Genomic DNA, 26,482 nt, shown 5'->3' on the forward strand with positions numbered 1-26,482 from the left:
GCTGTTCACAGCATCTGTTTTATGATACAGCTCTTTGTTTTCACTGCATATAAACCCACATTTGTGTCTCTTGCCAGGTGGCTTAATCAACACATGGAAGCGACGCTGGTGTGTCCTGAAAGATGAGACCTTCCTGTGGTTTCGTTCTAAGCAGGAAGCACTTAAGCAGGGCTGGCTTCACAAAAAGGGGGGTGGATCATCTACGCTTTCCAGAAGGAACTGGAAGAAAAGATGGTTTGTTCTCAGACAGTCCAAGTTGATGTACTTTGAAAATGACAGTGAAGAAAAGCTAAAGGGTGCCATGGATGTCCGAACTGCCAAGTAGGTTTACACAGTTTTATGTTAGCCATGGTTCCTTCTAAGTAGTACTTGGGGCTCAGTCTGGGAAGGCAATGAGTGCCCTGCCTACAAATTGTGTGAATGCAAGCAGGAGAGTGTGTGGGGTGAAGTTAGTGAAAGCAAGTCTTGTCCTTAGTTGGCTCTCTCTTAAGTCTAGAGAGTGCTCCAGAGCTAAGCCAGTGCCAAATACTTCAGAAAAATGCTGCTGTAATGAACCCATCTATGCTTTCTCCCAGACTAGAGGCCCTACTTAGTCTGTAATGATTCCCAAGGCAGTTTGGGGCATGTTGCCAAGTCTGTAGCTGCAGGCAAACCCAGAATGAAGAGGGTGGAATTAAAAGGCCCTGAGTATATTGAAGTTCGCATGGGTCAAAGCTGAATCTTCTGTATGTATTTAGATTTTTGTTCATGCTTTAAATAATTGTGATAGTGTAGAAAAGTCTTTAAGATGCATACATTCATTAAAAAAACAAGATTACTAAACCTAATAACTTATGCCTTGTTAGCTGAAGTTCCTTAAGCCTAAGAATTTTACACTTCCTGAAGCACACAGAAAAAAGAATTTTCTACTGGATGATATTTTTCTTTCTAAACAATTTAGGATTATCTATCTAATTTAAAAAATTAGAGTGTGCTAACATGAGCTGTCTCTTTTCTCTTTAAAGTGTACCTCAGCTTTCATCCAAAGTAGAGAGAAAGAGAAAAGGCTAGTAACACTCAGTTCCACTCTGTGCCTTGTAGTCTGCAACTATCCAATTTGTCTGTTACTTTAACAGAGAGTTTAAACTAAATTTAAATATTTGATTAGTCTTTTCTTTGGCAATCCTGATTTCAAGTAGGACAGAAAAGAGTTTCAGTGAGAATCCTGACTTGCTACTTAAAATACAGTGGGCTGTTGGCAGTCAGGTAAATCTCTGAATAGAAGCTGAAGATCCTACCTTTTGGTTTTTTTGTTAAAACTCGATTTGACTCTGTCTCATGTACCACAGCATTTATTTAGCATATTTTTCTAATATGTTCAATCAATCTTTTTTTGTTGTTGTTGTTAGCTCATTGCTTCACTGGCTGTGCCCTATATACGTTCTTTGCTGCACGTACCTTTAAAATTATCAGACAAAGTTTACTGAACCAAGTTTGAACTGTAGGTTCAATCAATGACTATTTGTTTATAAATTAGCTAAAAGAAAGGGTACATGTATTTAAAGAACTGTGTTTCATAAGAAATAAACAATAGCTTTCCTAGATAGTGTTAATATTTACTGAGTGCATTCCTAACCTATAGTGCAACTCATGTATTTCACCACTCTCTATTAGGGACCTTGTTCATTTTTAAAAATCTCAGGCTGATTCACTTAAAACACAGAACAGGGACACTGTTACTGAGAGGGAAGGAATCAAACAGTACAAAATTACATCTTTTTGTATTGATAGCAGATAGATCATCCTCATGAGTCTGATATGCAGAGCTTGCATATATTGTTAGTAGGACAGACATTTATGAGACAGACATTTATGAGAATAAATGAGCTGGTAAGAAAATATAGCCAGTTAAGGAAATAGTAAGCTTCAGACAAATACAGCCAAACAACAAAAGGAAATTAAGTTTATTTCTTAAGCTACAGGGAAATCTAATGTAATACTTCAATTATTGCTAAAACCTTCACAGTTGTTTTTATATCAATTCTTAGATTTCCAAACTAAAAATTAGAAATATGTAATTTTTCAGCAGATGAATGCTCAGACTTTCCTGGAAGTCATGTTTGGAATTATCCTTGTGCTGACTCACAACCACACAGAATCACTAATCCAGGTTTTGTTTGCTTTCAGTTTTCAATCTTCAGCAGCTTTCTTTTAGAATTCCAAAAATCACTTGGTTATGCAGTCAATTCAGAAATATATCCATTTCTTCCCTCAGTTATCTTTGCCTCTCTTGGGGTTTGATAATGCTTTGCTTTTTCTTTAGTTCTTGGTAAAATGGTAACAGAATGGTCACATTGGTGTAGTGACATTCACAGTAGTTTGAATATTTGTACTGTATGGGCAGAAAACATAGCTGTAGTTTGGCAAACTAATACTGATAAATTCATGTTGTGAGTCTTGCAAATGAACGTGATGAAAACTGCTGTTATTTTAAGTATCAATAGTTTGTGAGCTTCTCAGCAGAACATAATTTTCAAAATGTTGATAATCTGTAATGCTCAATATTGGTGTTTTCCTTTTTTCAGAGAGATTGTTGATAATACAGGCAAAGAAAATGGTATTGATCTAATAATGAGTGATAGGACCTACCACTTAATTGCTGAATCTCCTGAGGATGCAAGGTATGAAAATCATCAGGCCTATCTTCTTTTGCTTTTCCTTTTTAACCTCTGTGCCATTCTGACTTTGGCTTGTCACTAATTTGTTTGAGCACTGTCACAAAATATTTAGGCTGTGTCAAACACATTGCATTTAAGGCTTGCTGAGGAGAAAACCTTGTGGCAGACAATTACTGGGAAGACTCAGATTGCCAATGAAAATTTGCCTAGAATTTGGCTGTTACCCATGTGTTACTAGCAACTTCTGAAATACAATTTGTCTGTAGAGAGGCAGACATTAGCCACTGATGCTTTCCTTGTGGATTACCCTGCTGTGTTTAGCTGCATTGATCAAATCAATATTTGAGACCCTGTAGTCTGTCTGAAATGAAGCATTTTGTTCTTAGGGGTGGGGTCTGTTTGTTTAAATAGAACCTAAAATTCTTTCAGATAGAAGTTGTAATGCAGTCACTGTATTTTAGAGCAAAAGCATATTCATGTAAGAGGAGTGTGTAAGAGAGTGCTTCTCTTTCTGCATATTTAAAAAGGGTCTTGCTTTTGTTGCTAAAGGATCCATATCTAACCATGGGGGAGGCAGGTGGGTGAGGAGCAAGTCTGACTTGTCTGATCAGTTGTAGAACATCTTTAAAAAAAAATCCCCATGCTACAGTTCATGCAAGATAATCATATGCTTGCCTAAAAAGTCAAGCATTTAAATAAAGTCAACTTAGTAATCAGAGCTTATTACCCATTGCCTTGCTGCCCCAAGGCCAGAATACAGCATGCCTTTGTCAACATCGCTTGAGCTACTTTGCTCAGAAGCCTCAAAATGTCTTTTGTATTCTGTTCTTTGCAAAGGTGGAATGCCTTCCTATATCACAGGACCCTGAGTACAGGTGTAGATGTAGCAACACAAAATCCATCCTCATTTTTTTAGGTATCCCTAAAGTTATCCTTGAAATAACTTAGGAGCTTTCTAGCAGTTACTGTTAAGATTCTTGTGGGATGTAAGCATATTTTAAAATGAAGGCTTAGCAAAAGTCTCTTCTACCAGACTTGTGTAGGTGCCCTAGGGACCAATAAGCAATTATCAGCACGCAGACTTGTCTGTTGCCATGCATCTCCTTCATTTCTTTCTTAAAGATGGAGGAGGAGACACTATACACCCTTGTTGTGTATAGTAAGAATCACAAACCATCCAGATTAAATTACCTTTTGCCAGTGTATTTCCTGTTTCTTTTTTCTCACTCATCTCAGAAGACTTATTGAGGAAGATGTGTGAGGATTTGCAGACAGGCTTAAGTCAAAGCCTTGTTAACAAAGCATTGTGAAAAGTGAAGTATGAATCATTGGTCTGTGTTTGGTCCACATCTGCTATTGAAAAAATATTTTGTACCTGGGCTAGATCAGGATCTGAGGTTGATTTTTGTTCAAATTAAGGGAAAAACCAAGAAAAACATCCTCTTCCTGCCAGAAGAGGAGTTACTATTATTGAAGAAGTAATGCTTCAGCAGGCAGCTATTGCTGAGGGTTTGTTCCTTTCAAATCCCTATCCTTTTTCCTTATTTCTGTGTTCTGGGACTCAGCCGAAAAACAAAGGAGGTCCTGAGAGGGAAAAAAGCAAAAATAAAGTCTGCCTTTGTTTTTTGCAAAGTGCCATGATTCATTTCATTTTTATTGTTTACACAAAGATTAAATGAAATCAGGAAAACTCTGAATTGTTCTTTAAAATTCATACATAAATTATCACTAGATGTGCAGACAGTGCTATGAAGTCTTTTTTTTTTTTAATTGAAATAGAAGGTTCACTTTAAATACATTTGCAATTCCTGAGCCCAGAAAGGAAAGATGAATTTAATTTTTGGGAATCTTTTGGTTGGTGAGGCTTAGTTTTCTTCAGTTTCTTTACTTCAGCTGGTGGTTCCTCCTCTCTAGATGACAGCTTCTCTCCTTTTTTTGTGGCATTGCCTTACAAACAGCAAAGCGTTAAGTACAACCTCTCTGTGGGTGTCTCTGAGTCTTAAAAAAAGAATCAGAACTAAATATGTTCTCATCTGCTTTATGGTCTGAGACTCTCAATCTTCATTTTTCTTCATTGCTTGCACTGTTTCTAATAAAAGCGTGAGCTGATAAAAAGAATTTAGGATATGGCAGTGATGGTACTGTTTGACAGCCTACACAGTTTTTCTCAAGCTATTTTAGCAGTTCAGTTTCCAGAAATCTACATTTTAGGGGAACAGTTGGCTTCTGAATGCTGGAGTTAAGGAGGCAGCTCTTCAGTGTCCTAGGCAAAAATTCTGTGACTAAAAGCAATTGCAAAGATAACTTCATATTTAAGTCCAGTAGTTTTGCAGTAGGTTGAGTTTTTCCTCAACCCCGTGGTGGCAGAGGAGCCTCTGCAGGAAAGTGAGGAGTCTGTTTAAAGGCTGGGCTTTTGATCCCTTTGAAAACTTGGCCCCAGGTGGTTTTCATTAGAATGGCAAATTCATATCTCAAAGAATGGCATTAACAGGAACCTGTTAAACAGGCCAAGCTCTGCCCTTAGATTTCAGTGGGATTCCTTAGAGCAGTTGAGCTTTATCATATACAAGTGCCAGAAGGATAGAGGTTTCCCAGAAGTCAAAGGTGTGGTTGGAATTAAATCTATCTGCAATTGCTGTTCAGGACTAGGGGCTGAAGCACTGGAAACCTTTCTGCCACTTTTCCTGTTGTGGATATGTACAGTGCCACCAGAGTGGCACAAATTTGGTCATCCTTCCAGCAGCTGGATTTTTCAGTGCTCCATAGAGAACAAAAACTGTAGAGGTATTTGCTTGGGGGTTTTATCCTTTTTTCCCTCTCAGTTGTGCTTCTACAGAGAACTCAATGGACTTGGGTGTTCTTGGAAGAATTATCACTGTCAGGCATTACTACCATAACATACATACTACATAACATACATTACTACCATTACATACCATAGTCATGCTATCAGTGCAGCACAATTTATAATCTGAAGGCTGGGATTCACATTAAAGGCTTTGTGTGTAGCTAGGAATGTATTTTATTCCAGATGAAATGTGGAATGTGTTACAAAGACTCTCCAAGCCCTCAGATGTTTCAGTGTGCTTACAGCAGTTTTTCAGAGATGTCACTTAGTGTACAAGGTACTTTTTGTCAGGAAGAAGGGTATGACACAAGCTTGAATGGGAGATCTGGAGTGGCTTGCTTGCACCGTGTTACTTGAACTGACATAAAGTCTTGCTGCTTTTATGCCTGTTGACAAAAGGAATCTTAAGCAACTTCCAAAACCTGCAGAACCTGCTACATCTCTGCAGAACAAAGGTGACAGAAGGCTTGTGCAGAGGCAAAATTTTACTTACACTGCTGCCTTTCTCTCCCCAGCCAGTGGTTCAGTGTACTGAGTCAAGTCCATGCGTCCACAGAGCAGGAGATCCGGGAGATGCATGATGAGCAGGCAAATCCACAGAATGCTGTGGTAAGTCTAAATCTGAAGAACTTTTCAAACCAAATATTTTTAGAAAACAGGGCCACTGTGGTGGCCACAGCCTCTGAGAGTCACAACCTACTTAGTTTAAATGTGGTGGTAGCTGTGACACTGGCTAGAGCTCCCGTGTCTTTGGTCCCGTGGCTGTACAAGGGATTCTGATTCCTCTCCCATCATTCACCTTGATGAAAAATGAGTGTTTCTTTTGGGGGTGGTTTTTCTGGTCCACTTCCTTATCACGTCACAGTGTATGCTTGATTTTGAAATTTTGCAAAGATTTTGTTAGTGAGTAAATTAAAAACCCAAGAGTTAAAAATTCGAGATTTCTCTGATTCTGCATTTATCATTCTGTACAATATATATTGGTGATTAACAGAATACATCTGGAACCTAATATCAAGCAAAGGAAAACAAAAACTTCTGCTTAATGGCTTTAGAAGTTTGTTTTGAGAGGATACCATTTCTATTGGGATGGCAGTTTGAAAAATTCGAGCATGTTTGGAAGCATAGAAAAGAGCAGGTTTTGAGCTGCCTCCATCCGAACTACAAATAATCTTTTACTGGATCTATTCACCCAAGTCTCTTAGTTTTCCCCTCAGCAGTTTTAATGGTTAAGAGAAACTGATGCCCTAACCTGCAGTTCATTTTGCTTGATCAAAGCTGCTGCTTCTTTCTCCTGTCTGTCAGAAGAGTACTGTGAGTAATGTAACAGTGAATGTCTTCCTCATTTTCTGGTTGGATGTTTGTTTATAGGGTACACTCGATGTAGGACTAATTGATTCTGTCTGTGCTGCTGACAATCCAGATAGGTAAGTGAAAACCATGCCTGGTGACTTTCTTTTTCTCCTGTCTCTAGCTAAAATCAGACACTTTATGCTTTCATCTATATTCTACTGGCCAACCATGTATTAAAATTATTCATTATTGCCTCCCTTTTCATAGCACTAAACTCCACATGTTAAAACATGCAGTAGGAATGATGGTGCATTTTGGGGGGGCTTCAATAATTTCCATGACACTGCTTCATACCTGAAGTCTTCAGCTCCTAAAGTGATCCAAAACTGGAAGATTACATATTTCTTTCATTTATACAAGTAATGCTCCTGAAAAAAAAGAACAGCTGATTTTTGAGTTCCTTAGTAATGTAGTAGGCAGAAAATTTAATTTTAATGTTTTTTCTGTCATGCTTCTGCTTCATGAATGTTGTATTCTCAGGAATGAAAACTATTTCCCCAGAATAAAAATGTCTTATAACAAAGAAGTCAGTACAGCATAAAAAACAACAAAAATATTGGGTTATTTTTAGTTCTTGAACTACTAATGGTGTTAAGGGAAATAAAAAGTAATCTGGGTTCAGACTACAACTGATTTATAAGGTTACTGGATGTGTGTTGTTATTTGAACTGCAGGAGCTCACTCCAGTTTCTCCTCATTGTGTACATGTGTAAAACAGCTGGTTTTAAATTAGTTCTTTGTCCTTGGCTTGTCAAAACATTGATACCAGAAGTAACAGTGAATTTACAAGCCCAGGTTTCCTAAACCATGCAACACAAACGTCCAGAGCTTTCACAATTTTAAATTAGCATTTCTCCTGCATTAAGTTAATACAATAAGTTAAGCATTTCTCTTCTAAGCATTTTTCACATGGATTTTTTAGTCTTGTGGGGGAATTTTATGTTACATTTTGGGGGTTGGCTCCAGATGAGAAAAATTAATGCTAAAGGGTTAAAGCAAGTGTTGTAGACAGAGAAACCTGCCTGTCTGATCCAGAGAGCCATCAGCACACTTCTCTTGGACTAGTTCTTCATGCTTCAGTGAATCCTGGTGTAGGATTGGGTAAAAGCCAGACTCTCATTAAAAATAGATCGTATTCTCTGTAAATTGGGTTGCACTGCATTAAAGAATAGATGTTCACATGCTGCTTTACTATAGACCTTTGTATACTGTAGTTTGTTTTAGCTAATGTAGCTACTGAAGCAGACACTAAATAGATCTGACCCTGAAACAATTCTGATTCACATGCAAACTGATTAAAGTTTGGAAGTTTTTCTCACCACAGATTTAATTTGAGATATGACAAGTTGCAATTTAATGTAAGCTTTCCCATCATTCATAGCCCTTGCATTTTGGTGTGAATGTAACATAACTGAGTCCTTTCAAATGCTTAATATTTTTCTTTAGCTGATAACTAAATAATGCATTAGAGATGGACAGTATTTTTCTGGGTAGAAAATGCAAAAGATTAACAGTTTTTATGGTTATGGGGGGTGAGATAAACAGTATGTATGCTGATTATAAAGGCTGTTTCAATTCTCATTTATTTTCATAGACCCAATTCATTTGTGATCATCACTGCTAATCGTGTTCTTCACTGTAATGCTGACACTCCTGAAGAGATGCATCACTGGATAACCCTGCTCCAGAGGTCAAAGGGGGACACTAGAGTGGAGGGACAAGAATTCATTGTGAGGGGTAAGAACTGAGTGGGACAGTAAATAACATCTGTTATGCTTTGAAGAGATTGTCCCCACAAGACAATGTGGGCAGTATGCCAACATGATTAGCGTTGCAGCCTCATCTTCCTGTGGTGGACTTTACTCACAAATTAATACAGCTGAAATTATATTCTTGCTGTGCCATGTAAGAAAAACACTGCAATGGTGACAAAGGTGTTTTTGTAAGTTGGCAAGATAATTCTTCCAGTGAAACATCAAAATGGAAAAGGTTTTCATATTAATTTTATCTTTACTTTTCATTGTTTGAGAATTTTACTCAATGTTGTTTCATATGTGAGCTTATCAATTCACACAATGTTTTTGTTGTTGTTGAAAGTATACAACTTACTTTTAGCAACCTACTTTTGTCCAACTCTGTTCAAGAAAACAAAGTGTGATTCAAATTGTGTCCTTAACAGGGTGGCTACACAAGGAAGTAAAAAACAACCCAAAGATGTCCTCGTTAAAACTAAAGAAGCGTTGGTTTGTTTTGACACACAATTCTTTGGACTACTACAAGAGTTCAGAGAAAAATGCTTTGAAATTGGGTACACTGGTCCTGAACAGCCTCTGCTCAGTGGTCCCACCTGATGAAAAAATCTTCAAAGAGACAGGTAATTGTTTGCTCTTGTTCAGGTATGCCTTCTGTCCTTCTACTTAGTAATGCAAGAAACAATGCATAAGAATATTTTAAATGGATTATTATGGGTGCAGTTCCATGAACAAATCCAGTTCCCAAGTCACTGAGGTGTTCTACAGGGAATTACTGGGTGAAAAACAAAGGTAATATATAGAGGAGTAAAATTTGTTCTCACCAGCATTCAAATTATCACAGACTGGCACTGCAGCTGAGTTAGTCTGAACACTTATGCTTACACATCAAAGACCTGGGGAAAGACATGGGTAGCACTCTCCTCATACATTATTTTATGTGCTGAGGAACCATTGGAGCAGGTATAGGGAGATGCAGAGTAAAAGTCCAGTTTGTGGTATCCTACATACTACACTTGAGTCAGCTCCACTGTGCACTTTCAGAACTGGTTTTCAGCTCAGAAGCGTCTGTTTGCAAATGAGAAGTGACTGTTGACAGTCCTGTATTATCTCATTGGGGTCACTGGCACTTCAAAGAGGCTTTCACTAGTGAAAGATGAAACACATTTCCTTTTACTGAATCTCTTTCATAAAAAGCCTATACAGTGATGCAGAGAGAGAATTCGAACTGAAATGCTCTCCCTGTCATAGTTTCCACTTCATTGGTGTAAAATTAAAGGCAGAAGAGGTAGTTTGTGCTTTATGCCTGTTTGTACGTGTGCCACGGACTATGAAAGACTCTCACATACAAAACAAGTCTGTCTCAGAGTTTCCTGTTACAGACAGGACTGGAGAAGAAGGGCCCACATGCTACAAGGACCTAAGAACATTCCACAGTATTAACAGTGTTGTCTTACAGTGATTTTTTACTAAGATTACTGGGTGAAACAGGGAGCTGCATGATGCATAGTTGTAGTCTGAGGCTACTCCTAGTCTTCTTTAAAGGAGAAAATCTCCTTTCATACCACAGTATTTGTATTACGATACTAATAACTCGCACACTTTTAGTTCCTGAAAGACTGCCAGCATGATCTGGGCTGCAGCACTGGGTGTCTGCTGGGCTGCAGCTTGTGTGATGAGCAGTTTTGCTGTTGTGCCAGGTTACTGGAATGTGACCGTGTATGGACGCAAGCACTGTTACCGTCTCCATACGAAATTGCTTAATGAGGCGACCCGCTGGTCAAGTGCCATCCAGAACGTGATTGACACAAAGGCACCCATTGATACTCCAACTCAGCAGCTCATTCAGGATATTAAGGTGGGCACAAGCAGGATGGCGTGGGGTGAGAAAGAATGGTTCCTTAAATCTTTGTTTTGGCTTTGCTGAATTGGGTAATAAAGCAGAAAATTACGTTTTAATTACACAGTGACATGGACTAAAATTGTGAAACCTGAATGTCTTCTCTGACCTGATAAAGGAATTTCTGTCTAAACAGTAGAAGAGCAAACTTTGAAGTTCAGCTTGGAGGGCAAAAGGGATACCTTTTTTCCATTAAAATAGTAACAAGTTTTACTGGTTTGTGTAACTTGACAGGCTACACCTGGCAGTAGAGCACATTGTTCAGGTTCATGAGTTAGCAGATGTGTTTGGCTCTGTCCACAGTGAGCAGCACACCATGATGCGGGCTAAACAGCTCTTCTGACTTTCTTTTTAACATTATGGTCCTTTTCTTTTGTTATGATAGCATGGGCTAAGCATCTCATGTCTCTGTATAATGAGAAAAACATTCAATTAATGCTTACCGTTTTACAATCAGTAAAACAGTGATTTTATTGTTTTACTGATTGTAAAACAGTGCATGCTCAGCCAGAGAATGTCCTTCTGGAGCTTTTTGCTAATGTGCATTTATGAGAGGATGAGGATTCTCACAAGAGACCAAAGAAATAGGCAAGAGGGGAGAACTGCTACTGACCTTTTCCCTTAGAGAATGTCACTTCTTCTCTCATGAAAAAGAGGTATTAAGTGCTCTGTTCCAATGTTATGAATGCTATTCTTCAGAGCAGGAGAAATATGTGGAATTCAGTACTGATAGAAGACAGTGGTCACACATCTGTCAAACCTGGCCTAAGAAGAACAGTAAGAGTAGTATTTGAATGTGTAGAGTGGGTGCACCAGGTTTACAGCAGCACTTTGGACTATTTTGTTTGGTACCTTGCGCAGTTTCTAACTGACAGGCCAATTAGTTATGCTGAAGAAATGCTTTTAAATAAAACTTTAATACAGGTATCATATTTCCCATTATGAATTACTGGAATAAAAATGAATATAAAATGAAAACACACTTCAGAAATAGTTATGATACTTCATTTTGGTGTCCTGCAGCTCTGCTGTAGTTCGATTTTTTTACTGCACAGATAAAGCAAGCCTATCCAAGGCCTGAGGTTGGCAGGTACTGAGCATTCATAGCCTACAGCATGGCATGGCAGCCACAGCACCCACAACTGGATTTTGCACCAAATGGTGTTGGTAACACTGATTGCTCAGTTTTTTACAAGCAACGTAAGGGCACAAAGCATTGCATTATTCTTAAAGCTGGACCCCAAAACCTCTTTTTTTTCTTACCCCAATAGGAAAACTGCCTGAATGCTGATGTGGTTGAACAGATTTATAAGAGGAATCCCATTCTCCGTTACACTCATCATCCACTGCACTCACCATTACTGCCACTGCCATATGGGGACATCAATCTCAACTGTGAGTTTTCCAATAATAGAAACACTTTTTGTTATGAAAGACTAAACCAGAGGGTGGAATTTTTAAGTCTACAGTGAAGTAATGGTGGCAAAACACATGTTTATGATACAAATAGACAAGTTTCCCTGTTCTCTTTTGAGAATAACAGTTTGTTGCAGGGACACCACAAGCCCATGGCTCTATGCTAGCAGCGTTACAGAAGAGAAGGTTGCTATTACTTACAACAATACAGCTAAGAAGACTGAGTTTGAAAAGTCTTGCACTGAAATAAACAACTATACCAGATTCAATCAGTCCCTTGAATTGTATTCTCCTCCTAAAACTATTGTTGCTTCCTACCCCCTGCAGGAAGTTGCATCAGCCACAGCTTCCAATTAACAGGTGTACATTTTATAAGATGGGATAAGAAGCCTTATTTATGGGAAATAACATTTAGGAGTGTTTTAAAAAGTAATGCTTTGTTTAGTCCTGAAATGAGTGTAATCATCTCTGTTAATAGTCTCAATTCAAGTACTAATTTAGAAGTCTCTTTTGAATGAAGGGTTCAGAGCTATTCATGACTGTGAACTAGGTGTCCTTAAAAAGGATTTGGTTATCTTAGTTTGCAACTGCATATTAAACAAGATATTACTCAGACCAGAAGTTTCATCCTTGGGAGGAGGCTGGGAGGTTAATATGGAGTGTGATATGGCACTTCAGCAGTGTGACTCGCTCTGAAAGAAAAGCTCTCTCTCACAAAAAAACAATCAATCAGGATACACCTTTTCAGTTATTAAATTTGGAACAAATCTCAATAGCGAATAAGCTCATAAAATGAGTTTGCATCATACATTTAAAGTGGAAAATACAGATTCTAATATCCTGCATAACAAGGTCACAGAGCAACATTAAGCAATTTCCACATTAAGCCTGGGTCCTTTTCCTTTCATATCTCATCTAAGCACATTTCTCCCAATATTTCTTTTGTAGTACTGAAAGACAAAGGCTACACAACTCTGCAGGATGAAGCCATCAAGATATTTAATTCTTTACAGCAGCTGGAGTCTATGTCTGATCCCATCCCTATAATCCAAGGTATCCTGCAAACAGGGCATGATTTGCGACCTCTCCGAGATGAGCTCTACTGTCAGCTCATCAAGCAAACCAATAAAGTGCCTAACCCTGGGAGCGTGGGGAACCTGTACAGCTGGCAAATACTCACCTGCATGAGTTGCACATTTCTGCCCAGTCGCAGCATTCTCAAATATCTCAAGTTTCATCTCAAAAGGTGAGAACCTTTGATCTACTAAAGCACCACAACTTTTAACAGTGTCTAGATATCTAGAAGTGAGACTTGAAGATGTGTTCACTTAGCAAACTGGCTATGCCAAACAGTGAATCTAAAAACAAAATGTTACAGGAAAAGTGTGTGTGAGTTGGTCTGGATGGAATTACACACATTTGAAGAATCAAGCAAGATGCCACAAAGTTGAATGCACAGTTTGTTAATGTTGGCAAAAGGGGCGCCTCCTATAACTATATAAGCTTAAATGACTTTCAGCTCATATCCCCAGGTCCCATTCTCACCTGTCCAAACCAACCTGTTAAAAATTCTTCATCCCACTTACCTTAATTTTATTGTGCACATAAAAGAACAGAATCATATTTAAAGATATATTTGAGGTACAAACCTATGATTGCAAATCTGATTTTAAAATATTAGTGAACATTAAATAATAATAAACCATTGTTGTCAGTTCAGCATTAACCAGAATGTGGAGTTCCTCTTGCTGTGATGCAATGGAAGAATGCAGAGTGTGTTGTTAGGAAAGTTAGTCCACCAACAAACTCAATAATTTAAAAGCCTTGTCTGTACTTGGAGCATGTCAATTAAACAGTGTAGTGGATACAGAAATAATCTCAGGGGAAAAAATTCTCAAATAAGCAAACTTAGCAGCTAGCAGCTTAAAGTAATAAGCTTTGTCTCACAGGGTTCGTGACCAGTTTCCAGGCACCGAAATGGAGAAATATGCACTTTTCACTTACGAATCTCTGAAGAAAACCAAATGCAGAGAGTTTGTGCCGTCGCGAGATGAAATAGAAGCACTGATTGGCAGGCAGGAGATGACATCCACAGTTTATTGCCATGGTGGGGGCTCCTGTAAGATTACAATCAACTCACACACTACAGCTGGAGAGGTGAGGATTGGTGACAGAATGTCTTTGTAAAAAAATCAGCATGTCCCTTGCCAGTCCCAGGCATCTGTAGTGTTACACTTTGGAAGCTCTGGGATTTTCTCTGCCAGTCTCTCCTTTCTGGAAAGGAAAGGCTTACAGTGCTGTCCCTCCAGGACAGCTGTCCCTCCCCACGCTATGTTCTGGAGAAATCCCTGCTATAAAAACTGTCTTTGTGCTGCAGAGGCTTACCCAACTGTAATTCCTTCTTACAGGAGGAATTACAGGAAACACTAAGCAATTAGGCAGAAAGCCTAATTATTGGAGAAACTTTAGTAGACATTGGTGGGTGTGAGAGCCAAGCTGCTTCCTAAAACTGGAAGACTCTTTCTGAGTTGGTGCAATAGCAGGGGTTATATCTGGCTAGGAGATAGCACATACATATTCTGAAAGAATAAAGATGACAGTGGAATTTGACAACAATTAATAATGCTGATTAGGACAAGCTAATAACGTTTTTAGCCTAATGTAAAACCTAGCTCTAATTGTTTTCAAAGTATCTGTCTTATTCTGTGGTACTGTTTTTCCATGCTATGGTTTTATCATGTGCTGTTTTTCCATTAGGTGGTTGAAAAGTTAGTTCGTGGCTTGGCCATGGAGGATAGCAGAAATATGTTTGCTTTGTTCGAATACAATGGAACTACTGATAAAGCAATTGAAAGCAGAACCATTGTAGCTGATGTCTTGGCAAAGTTTGAAAAGTGAGTGTACCTCTCCTTCTCTCTTCACTCTAATAAGTAGCAATTAAATAAATTTCCAATGTCAGTAATGCTGAATTTTCTCTTTGACTTGCTTGTTTGTGATGATACAGCTGAATTACACACGTGGCCATTTCTTGAAAAAAAGGATCTCTTTTTTAGTTTCCTTAAAAGACTTAATAGCCACTTGTGTTGGTTTTCCTCTGTCCTGACACCAGTAGAGTAATATTTCTCATCACTATTTCCGCATTTTCTTCTCCACTACTATAAATTTTTTCCACTGTTACTGGCAACGTGACTTTGAGAACTGAGCTCCAGGCAGTCACTGCCATTCTAACTGTTAGCTAACTTCACGTGGAAGTCACCACAGTACAGCTCACAACATTTCTCTTACCGGTAAAATTGAAACCACCTATAGAACTGTAGTAAGAAAATGTAATACAAGTCTAAATACCTGTTTGTCATCCTTTCTATGCATGGCAATCGGCCCCCGTTATCCACATAAAAACAGGGGGAAAGGAGTATTTTAAGTGTTATGCAGTTCTATAACAGGACTTAATAATGTCACTTTTATTAACAGCTGACTTATCTAAAAGTCAATATTTATTAAGAGAATAGAAACCTTTGACTTGAGAACTGAGCCAGCATTTGTCCTTGATTTTGCTGTAGGCTCTAAATGCACAGACACACATAAAGCAAAGTTCAACTGATGCCTTGCTTAGATTCCACAGGTGGCAATTTAGAAAAGAGTTTGATTTCACACATCTGATCTCTCTCCCTCTTCACACAATGATGCAGGCTTGCTGCCACTGCTGAAGCTGGGGACATGCACTGGAAGTTCTACTTCAAGCTCTACTGCTTCCTGGACACAGAAAATGTCCCAAAAGATAGCGTGGAATTTGCCTTTATGTTTGAGCAGGTAAAGAACAAAGATTCTGTTTTGAGGCACTTTAAAGAGGGGGGGAAAAATGGTTCTAGGCAGCAAAGAGAGTGTTATTATTTTGCTTCTCTTCAACTGAATGCACTACTACTCAAGCATCAAGAGCAAAGGAAGCAGTTCAGTAGTCAAAATATGCCTATCCTGACATAAGTGAAGCACATATGATTTTTCTAGTGTTATGTTTCTTCTGCATTATTTGTCAGTTGCTTTCTGTATTATGGTAGAAAAGTGAATAACTGGATCTAAGCTGCATAAAAAAGAATAATACTTGCTTTTAACTTTCCTCTTCTTAAACTATTTTCTGAAGAAATTGTAAGAAATAAAAGGGCAAAAAGTGTGACTGGCAACAAATTAATAAATAAGAGATTCCTGCTGGCAACTGTACTAATTGAACTAATTGAGCAATAGCCTTTTATCTTGTCAAAAATGGATCATTTCATAGGTACTACAGTATAATAGTCCAGTCTCAGCAGTAAGACAGCTATGATGAACAGAAATCCACTCTGTGAACATGCTGAGCCCAGAAGGAGGCTACACTGCAAAACATAAGTTAAATTGATTTCTAATGAAAATTAAATGCATCAGCAGATGGATTTCTATTATATCAATCCCTGTAGTTACTCAGAAACTCACTGATGGCTTTTATATTTGTTGATTGATCTTCTCCTGTTCTACTGTATTGCAAATGATTAATAATTCTTCCAGTAGTCAGCTTCTTTCAGTGGACACTAGACACAGATAAACATTTCTGTATAGGGTTAAGATTTCTGCCTCTTTGCTACACCAGGACACTGACATTCTGTTGGTGAGCAAGACTGATGTGATCAAGACCGGACATACCTCAATTTTCATACATATGAAGGCTTTTCCCCTTCTACATCTTCCCTGTAATAGAGTATTTCTTCCTTGTTCAGTTTAAGACACCATATTACACCACAAGTCTACCAGAAGTCTCCTTCCACAGCCTGGTAGCTCAGTCCAGAACTATTTATTGTTGGCTGAAGGATCTGGGCAATAGGTTGCCCTGGTTGGACTTAGAAACATGGCCATTCTGTCTGTCTGTTGTTGCCTCTAGAGGAGTCATCTGGTGCCTCTGTTTGGGATGAAGTTCAAACAGCAAGAGGAAAATCTCTGAGAACTCTGCATCCAATCTGCTATGTTACATTATGGGCTTAAGAGGCAGATTCAGGCAGTTTTCTGTATGAACAGCTAATACAAGCACATTTGCTGAAGCAGATTGTTTTCATGTGGCATTCTGTGCTGACTAGTGTTTAGCCAAATACTTTATGTCGTGCCAAAACCAGTAGTATTTGTTATAAAGCATGACATTCAATCCCTACCAGCAATATTACAGCAATACCTTGCAGAGGTAACATTACATTCTAACATCAATTCTGTTCTATTTTTTCTAATTATCTGCTTTTGACAGTCATCAACTTTTTTCAGACAATTATGAAAATTCCCTTTTGTCATCAGTTTTAACTCTGCAGTCTCCATTATTTTAAAGTCTGAATCCTTTAATGATCATAAGGCACTGAAGAAAATCTTTTAGTTCTTCCTCATTAAAATGCTGTCCTTCCATTTCTAAAAGACAGCTCTTTCTTCTGCATGTGTACAAGCTGAGGTAAACCATTTTGCTTGTTTAAAGGCACATTTTGTACACCTAAACAAACTAGCTGTTACTTAGCTGTGAATTAGTTGTGTGTTTACTAAGCTTGCAATTCCTGAATCTCCAGACACGATGGGTGTTTGTTTCCTCTACTACTGTCATATGAAAGAAAACACCTGGCTGCTGCACATTTTCACAAGTTTGAATGAGTGTGCAGAGAGCTGGGATTTTGAAAGAGTCTTCTTGGTTCAGAATCTCATCCTTGATGCTAGAGAGCACTGTAATATGTAGATGTTGTACTAACTTGATTTGGGATCCATTGAAGATGTATTGTTTCCCCTCAGTAAAATTCCGAAGCTGTCCCAAAGCTTGGCTTCTTTGGCTGGAAACATCAGTTTTCAGAGCCAGATTATTGATAGCAGTAAACAAAACTGGAGACCCATTTCTTCCTAATGCCTTTGAACATAGATGGCTTCTCCTCAAGCAGATGTTTAGATCCTGTTTTCTCCCCTTTACATTTTATTTTCCTTTTTCATAGTTCAGTAACTCTTAGATATGGGAGTTCACTAAAAGCTGTCCTAGTAAAAGTAATTCCATTTAGCAGGTTCCTCAGTTGCCTTGCGGTTCTTCTGGTAAACCCAAGCTTATCCAGTTTAAATTTACCAAGACATTTACCCCATTTGATTTATTTAATGGATCATTTATTTCAGGTCCTGGGTTGCCCTGGGAGTAAATCTACTCCCCTTGTTTCTCATATTTCTTTCAAAGGCTGCTTTATAAAAAGCTACCTTTTTTCCCCCTTGATAGGCTCATGAAGCAGTGATTAAAGGACATTACCCTGCTCCTGAGGAAACCCTCCAGGTCCTGGCAGCTTTGCGTCTTCAGTACCTTCAGGGAGATTACACTGTGCACACCACCGTACCAGAGCTGGAGGAAGTGTATCCCTTGCAGAAGCTGAAGTCTAGGATTACACAGTCGACCAAAACATTTACTGCACCAGAGAAGGCAGAGAAGAAACGAGCCAGCTTTCTTGAAGGAACACTGCGGAGGAGTTTCCGAAGTGGCTCTGTCAGCAAACAGAAGGTTGAGGAGGATCAGATGTTAGACATGTGGGTCAAAGAGGAAATCTCAGCTTCCAGGACTAGTATTATTGACAAATGGAAAAAACTCCAGAGGATGAATCAGGAGCAGGCCATGGCAAAGTACATGGCTTTGATTAAGGAATGGCCTGGCTATGGTTCAACACTCTTTGACGTAGAGGTAAGACCATATGAACATTCAAACTGCAATTTACACTGTATAGGTGATGATTTCATTCCGGAGCAGTGAAACCATAAATACGGTATCACAATGCTCAGACAGCTGATGTAATAAACTTTGAGCTATTAAAAGCCTACTCCCATTAGCAAGTACTGTAGCTATTTAAATCCACCAGTTAACTGTAAAATAGAGGGACAGAATGCTATTCTGACAGGTTGCAAACAAGAATAAGTATAAAAGGCTACATTTGAAGAGGGACAAGCAATATGCACTTTTAACAAATGGTTACAGACAAAAACATCAACAGTAAGTGTTGTGTGGCTCCCACTGTTTTCCTTGCTGTTAATTTACTTTTTTTTCTCTAGTGTAAAGAAGGGGGATTCCCACAGGAACTGTGGCTTGGAGTCAGTGCTGATGCAGTTTCTGTCTACAAGCGTGGGGAAGGAAGGCCTCTGGAGGTGTTCCAGTATGAACATATCTTGTCCTTTGGTGCTCCGCTTGCCAACACCTACAAGATCGTGGTGGATGAAAGAGAACTGCTTTTTGAAACTAGTGAGGTAAGAGCAAGGCAGTTTTGTTATTGGGCTCTTCCTGTCCTGAGAGCCAGGCCACTTAGTAATTCAAGTAATGGCTGCAAATGTTAGAGATTTGTTCAAGATCCTTGTAAAGCCAAAGGGAAGACAGAATGACACAAAGAGAAGTGCTGAATGTTTTTGTTCAGCTGCAAAAGGGTTTAGTTGAAAGCTTGACAGTTTTATATTGTTAGTGTCCAAAGAAATGCATTCATATACTGTTACCTCACTGAGAACTGTGCTCTTCATGCTCTTGGCAGGTGGTTGACATTGCAAAGCTGATGAAAGCTTACATCAGTATGATCGTGAAGAAACGCTACAGCACCTCTCGATCCGTGAGCAGTCATGGAAGTCAGGGCAGCTCCAGGTGAAAACAAAACCAGTTTTACTGCACCCTGAATAGAATACATCACTCCTTGGCCTCAGAACGACCTGGGGACATCGATCACCTGTGTTGACAAGCTAACCAAGAACCGGAATTTCGGTGGAAAATATCTTCAAACAATGTTTTAGAAAGACCACAGGGGCGCAGGGGAAAATCAGCTGAAATAGTCACATACCTAGAACTGCTGGCTCATTCAAAACTTTCCAAAGCATTATTACCTTCAGTTGATGTAACAATGCCTTAAGACTCAATCCACTGCAATACAAGCAGTAATAAGTGCCTTACAATATTAAGCCTAACTTGTATTGACCTAAAATCGCTGATAAAAGTCAAGAGGGTTTCCTTTGTCCTTTCAGAACACTGAAAACAAAGTTATACTCATCCATTCTGCACTAATCTACTGGCCTGTATACAGGTGGGAAGGGGGAGGAAAGAAGAGCAAGGTATATTTTTTTGGAGTGCTGCTGGCAGCTTTCCTGATGGATGCCAACACTTTGTTTCCCCTTGCTTCCATGGATGTGCACATTGTGCATGCATATTAGAGCTGTCAGTAAAATTTGACAAATTTTTTTCTGTATTTCACAAGTCTTTTGAAGCAAAGGGAATAAGTATGTGCAATGGTGTAAACAGTCTTTCTGTACATTTTAATAGTTCAGAGTTATAGTTGTTACAATTGTATGGTTACTTTTTAAGCAGTTTTATTAACAAGTAAATTCCAGAATTTTCATACACTGATTTTACTTTTGCAAATATGTATTACCATATAAGTAGCAGAAGTCTGCATTCTGTATCTGCTGTATGATAAAGAGAGATGTAGCTGAGAATATTTATAGACTACCCTAATATGGAAATACAGTTATCAGTTCAGTTCTCCATAATGTCAGCTTAAGTTTTTAATATTAATTTTTTCTTTGAAAGACATCATGTTTTTTACTTCTGGCTGGACTCCTCAACCCAGACTGACTGCCAAAGGCCAGAGCCCTTCAGAGTTGACTAGAGAAGGCAACGTTATACAATGCAACTGCTTTAATATTTTAATATTTTACCTAGTTGCCTGATGAAGGTTCTTGACAGTACCCTGTAAATAAATTGGGGAATATCAGCTAATAATAATTTGATTTTGAACCTTTATTTTTGTACAGAAATACTGTAATATAAGGCAAAACTTTGTTCAAAGGTATCTTTTTGTCCACAGGTTAAAAAAAAAAAAAGAAAAATAGAGACCTGAAAAACCTTACTGTTGTTAAAAACCTCAGCCTTTAAGGAATTATGCCTACTTACTGGGAAAAAAAAAGTCCAGCAATAAAGAAAATATATGTAATGTGCTCTGTTTCTATTTCCTACTGAGTCAGACTTGCAACAAAACTTTCATTTCCTGTCTTCTCAGGAGGGAAGCCTACTGCACATGTGTGTGTGTGTGTGCTTTTGCTTGGAAAGGTGCACGTGCTGTGTGTTGTTCTGGGGCAGGTGCCCTTGTCCATGCAATGTGTCTTTCCACAACATGGAGGGAAGGGCTGCTGAGTAATTCCATGGCACAGTGAATGTGCAAGTGAATCTTTTGCTACTTATGTAGCCCTGATGAAAGATGGTTTGTTTCATTAGCCAGCCACATCATGGCAAGGCAGCATGCACTGCCCTTGTAGTGTACATAGTCTTTGTAGACCACAAGGCTTGCTCTGAGAAATCCTCCACCCTCCTCCCACTGCCAGATACTTCTAGTCACTTCATCTGTGACACCGCCCCTCAGTCCCTAAAGGCTTGCTAAATCACACTACTACTTTCATATCCCCACCCTCCCAGAAAAGGTGAACTTAAGAATGCAAGAAACTATAACTTCAATATGTGTAGTTACACACACACAGATTATCTGAGACTGACTTTTTTTTTTAATTTTTCCCAAATGCAAGTTGATTAGAAAGAATTTAGCTGCTCCTAGAAAGCACCCTTAGAATAGCACAATTGATACATTTCAGCCAGCACAGCAAAAAAGCTCAATTTTGCCTGTGTGTAAACATGCTCAGAGAAGTCCCTGCACATCATCATCATCATCAGTAATTGGTTAACAACCCAGGAGTACACCAGATGACAGTCTTGTACAGGACCACAGTCTTGAGAAGCAGACACCACTACCTGATTCATTTGCCTCCTGACTGACTTCTGGATGTTCTCAACCATTGGGAGGGATGTTTGCTCTTGGTCAGTGCACAGACATGCCTGTCACTACATCACTGTAATTAAAAGCTTCTCTTCATTCATGCCAAGCCTATCAACCTGCCATGCAAATCTTGGTCCAGTAAGTCTTACTGAGGCAAAGAGAAAAAATCCATAATTGTTGATACTCAACAGAACGAATGCACAGATTATCAAAATGAATACAGCATAATAGACACGCTTGAGTTTGGAAGTGGAATGTCTGTCCATGTGCTTGGAACTGACCCCTGTTGTGGAATTGCCACTCATTCCCCCTCTGGAAGAGGGTGGTTATCCCAGGTGGTTACACCAACTCTGTCAAAAACACTCTGGGAGCACACATTGGGTTTCTGCAACCTGATGGAATACAGCCACACTGAGGAGAGCCCAGGAGCCCACCAGCCAGGAACCCTCAAGAGCACAGGCCTGGGCAGAAACCATGCAGACAGGCTTGGGAATAGTGTCAGCTGCAATGGAAATAAAATTGTATAGCTTCATCTTAGTATGCCCTTAAATCATAAAATTGCAGAATGGTTTGGGTTGGAAGGGACCTTAAAGATCATTTAGTTCCAATGCCCTTGCTGTGGTCAGGGACACCCTTCATTAGAGCAGGTTGCTTAGGGCTCCATCCAGTCTGGCCTTGAACACTTCCAGATATGGGGCATCCACAGCTTCTCTGGGCAGCCTGTGCCACTGCCCCACCACCCTCACAGTGAAGAATTACTAATATCTAATCTAAACCTGCCCCCTCTCAGTTTGAAGCAATCCCCCCCTTGCTCTGTCATTACATGCCCTTATAAAAACTCCTGCTCCAGCTCTCCTGTAGTCCCCTTTAGGTACTGGAAGGCTGCTCTACAGCCTCCCTGGAACCCTTACCAGGTAGAACGACCCCGATTCTCCCAGCCTGTCTTCATAAAAGAGGTGTTCCATCTCTCTAATCACCTTTGTGGCTCTCCTCTGGACTTAGCTGGCCATGCTTCAATTCCTCCTACATCTTCAGGATTCTGTCTAGCACTTTCCCTGTGCCTCATAATACAATACAACCATTTTTCAGGGTGCCAGAATTCTTAATGAACTTAATTACAGAAGCTAAGCAGTGGAAATTGCTTTACCCCAGAAGAGTTGCATCAGAAAGCCAGGTTTCAAGCCCCACATTTCTGAGGCATTACACGGACTCACAGCCCTGCACCAGCTCAAATGCTCAACAGAGTCATGCTGGCCCAAGTCCATTTTGCAGAAACATGGCCAGAACAGTGTCTGCTTTTTCAATGCTGACAGACTCGTCTCACAGCACAAGCGCTCCACGTCATTTACAACTCTGTGAGGTAAGTACAAAAGGGTACCAGGCACATATGACAGCACTGTCCTGAATAAAACTAATCCTTTTTGGAGCCCAGCCCTATAAAGTCACTGCATTTCACCCCACAACCTCCCCTAAGACCACTACAGACACAAGGCCTTCGGTGCAATACAAAAACTCCGCATGCCACAGCAGCCTTGGGAAGCCAGCAGAAGAGGGCAGCAGCGATCCAAGGAAGGGAACCATACACCGAGTGGTTCCACCTATAGTATGAATTTACCTGGTCTTTTTCAGGAAGTTGGGGTAGGAGAGGGAACAGGGAAGGAGTCTTCTCATTATTCTTGCTCTCCACCTGTCACAAACAACTGTCTCAGGTCGCTCAAAGAATAACCAGCTAAAAGGCACCAGCAAAAGCAGGTTTAATATTAAAGTGAAAGAGTGACAAAATTTGTTTAAAGGCTTGCCCTACTGCTTGCTAGATGGTTAAAGCACACAGAGAAAAATTGGACTAAAATCAATTCATCTAAATCTAAAATCTACTAAAAGTAACTGACATGGAGGCTGGGGATGGAAAAAGGCTAAGAAAGGGAAAGGATAAGGATAAAAAGGAATGAGGGAGACCCAGCTATTGAGTCACAAGGTTCAGAGTGGACCCCTTCGCCAAATTACTCCCAGAAGTGACCAATGGTTTAGGACTAAAGGTTTAAACCACACTTAAACTTAACAGCACTTAATTGATAGCCTAATTCAAACAATTTAACAAAAGAATCTACAGAATTTACTACAAGCATGACAGTAACTCACAGGCCTAACTTACTTATTTATCTAATATATTTAAGAATCTAAGAGACCAATATTCATGATAAATTTTCTATAGCATATTCAGACTTGCATGCACACAGACCTAAAGGAGAATTTACCTGTGAAAAATTCCCCTTGAGTTCAGCTCATGTTGGATGCCATTGCACCTTTTCAAGGGGCGAAGGTTTGAACCTTAAGCAGTGAGAGTATCGCCCAAGGTCTGTCGGTGGCTCCAAGTATAGAAAATTTGAGAGTTCACTGGCCCTGAGAGGCCCCACTCAGAAGGAGGTTGCTGATTGCAGCCTGCTGTGGTCCTGGAGAGTTCACAGGGTCTCAGTCAGGACTGAGGTTTATAGGGTTGCAAAAGAACTGGCTTAAGTCCTAGTAATTTTCCATCCTGGAAGCAATTCAGGTCAGTCATTTCTTTGAAAATTTGATAACAAAACCACTGTTCCGCTTGGGTTGTTATTCAGGCAAGAAAAATCATTTTCTAAGGGTGTTTGTTAAAAACAGGAGCTCATCAGACAGCCTAAGTTCCTAGGAACAGTGTTTCTGATGAGCTGAAGAGGAGTTTTGTAGATGCTATGGAACAGAGAGAGAGAAACAAGTGGTTCTCACAGTGGCTTGTGAGAAACTTTAAAGAGTTAGAAAAATGTGGTAACTTGTTTAACTTATAAACAAGTTAACTTATAAACAATTTGCAGGTAGTGTTTTTCTACTTTATCTTTCTGTTCTTCTCAAAGACAGTGTGAAAAAGATGTTTTTGTTAGTTAACCAATCAAATAAAACCTAACATCCCTATAAAAAACGCACGATTCCTTTGAATAAAACCTTCTTTGCCTTTTCTACGATCCTGCCTCACGCCTGTTCCTGTGTCAATCTCAACACAAAAGTAACAGAGTTTAGCTCAGGTGTTATTTCCTTTTTCTTTCATAAAAGTTCATTTTTCCTTTGGTCCCTGACCCCCACACACATCTCCTTGGGCAGACAGGAATCTGACATTTACCAGCTGACCAACAATACGGGGGACTGGAACAGGGACAGGCCCAGACTTGCCAGAGGTTTATGAAAGGGGAGAGCTATAGTAACCAATCTAGTAGCAAAAGGAGGCTGAAGAGGGAACACTTCAATTAAGCACAAGCAGACAAAAGGACAACCATTATACAGGACTATGGGGTATCCCAAGGGATATTTAATATCGCCTGCTGGGATATTAAATACCTCTGTTAAATGCCTGTACCCCGACATGCAGCGGGGGAAACAAGCAGGAGGAGCGAGAGCTCTGTGTGCAGTCATAAGGCTTTGACCTCACTGCAGTTACAGAGATGTGGTGGGATGGCTCCCACAGTGGAACGCTCCTACAAAGGGCTACACACTGTTTAGGAGAGACAGACCAGGAAGGCACTCCAGTGCTGGAGCTGCCCTCTCCGTGAGGCAGCACTTGGAATGTATTGAGCTCTGTCTCAGGGTGAATGATGAGCCAGTCAGGAGCTTATGGGTCAGGACAAAAGGGCAGATGAGTAAGGCTGACACTCTGGGTGTTTGCTCCAGGCTGCCTGACCAGGAGGACAAAGTGGGTTAGCCCTTTTACAGGCAATTACAGCGTCCTCAAAGTCACAGGCCATTGTTCATGTGCGGGGCTTCAACCACCCTGACATCTGCTGGAAAGCTGCACAGCAAAGGACAAACAGGCCAGAGGGGTCCTGGAAAGCACTGATGACAACTTCCTGCCACAGGTAGTGGAGGGTCCCACAACGAACAGTGTGCTGCTCGATTCATAAATAAACAGAGAAAGCGTTGTTGGAGATGTGAAGGTGGGTACAGCCTTGGCTGTAGTGGCCATGAGATTGTGGGGTTCAGTAACAGATGAGGAGGAAGCAGGGCAACAAGTAAGATTATGACCATGGAAGAAAAGCTAACTTTAGTCACTTCAGGAAACTTCTTGGAAGAATCCCATAGGAACAGGCCTTGCAGGGAAGAGAGGTCCAAGAGAGCTGGTCAATATTCAAGGATCACTGCCTCCAGGCTCAAGAGCAATGCATCCTGATAAGCAAGAAATCAGGCAAAGGGAGTAACACACCTGTTGGATGAAAAAAGAACTGTTGTCATTACTTATGCATACATGGGACCTATACAGGAGATGGGAGCAAGGTCAGGCCACTTTGAATACAGAGAGAATGTCAGAGTAAACAGAAATGAGGCAAGGAAAGTCAAAGCCCATCTGGAATTAATTCTGGCCAAAGATGTCAAGGAAAAGAAGGGCTTTTTCAAATACATCAATAGCAAAAGGAAACCAAAGGATGATGTGGGACTGTTACTAAATGGAGGGGGGTCCCTTGCTGAATACCTTCTTTGCATCAATCTTCACTGACAAGATCAGCCCTTAGGGACCTCTGACCCTGGAGACAAGGGCAAATGAACATCAGAAGGAAGACCTTCCCTTAGTCAGGAAGGATTTGGTCAGAGAACACCTAGGCAAACTTGACATCCACAAGTCCATAGGCCCTGGCAGGATGCATCCCTGCATCCCGCGAGAGCAGGCAGACATCATAGCAAGGCTATGATGTCTGCCTATGATCACCTTTGAAAGGTCGTGGAGATCAGTAGAG

At 40.0% G+C, this 26,482-nt stretch overlaps 1 protein-coding gene across 1 annotated transcript in view; it reads left to right on the forward strand.

Annotated features, from left to right (window-relative positions):
• Positions 1-21,130, forward strand: part of MYO10 (myosin X) — a 162,939-nt gene extending 141,809 nt beyond the window's left edge. Inside the window, exons 27-41 of the mRNA XM_030943561.1 lie at positions 78-321; positions 2,565-2,660; positions 6,021-6,114; positions 6,877-6,932; positions 8,453-8,595; positions 9,038-9,232; positions 10,310-10,467; positions 11,781-11,904; positions 12,874-13,171; positions 13,875-14,082; positions 14,683-14,819; positions 15,615-15,735; positions 18,173-18,625; positions 18,991-19,182; positions 19,458-21,130. Of these exons, the coding sequence (XP_030799421.1) occupies positions 78-321; positions 2,565-2,660; positions 6,021-6,114; positions 6,877-6,932; positions 8,453-8,595; positions 9,038-9,232; positions 10,310-10,467; positions 11,781-11,904; positions 12,874-13,171; positions 13,875-14,082; positions 14,683-14,819; positions 15,615-15,735; positions 18,173-18,625; positions 18,991-19,182; positions 19,458-19,568 (2,630 nt within the window). The 3' untranslated portion in view covers positions 19,569-21,130. The remainder of the gene's footprint in view (positions 1-77; positions 322-2,564; positions 2,661-6,020; positions 6,115-6,876; positions 6,933-8,452; positions 8,596-9,037; positions 9,233-10,309; positions 10,468-11,780; positions 11,905-12,873; positions 13,172-13,874; positions 14,083-14,682; positions 14,820-15,614; positions 15,736-18,172; positions 18,626-18,990; positions 19,183-19,457) is intronic.
• Positions 21,131-26,482: the final 5,352 nt, after the last annotated feature.

This window comes from Camarhynchus parvulus, chromosome 2 (genome assembly GCF_901933205.1).
Source record: "Camarhynchus parvulus chromosome 2, STF_HiC, whole genome shotgun sequence".
Taxonomy (NCBI): Eukaryota; Metazoa; Chordata; class Aves; order Passeriformes; family Thraupidae; genus Camarhynchus; species Camarhynchus parvulus.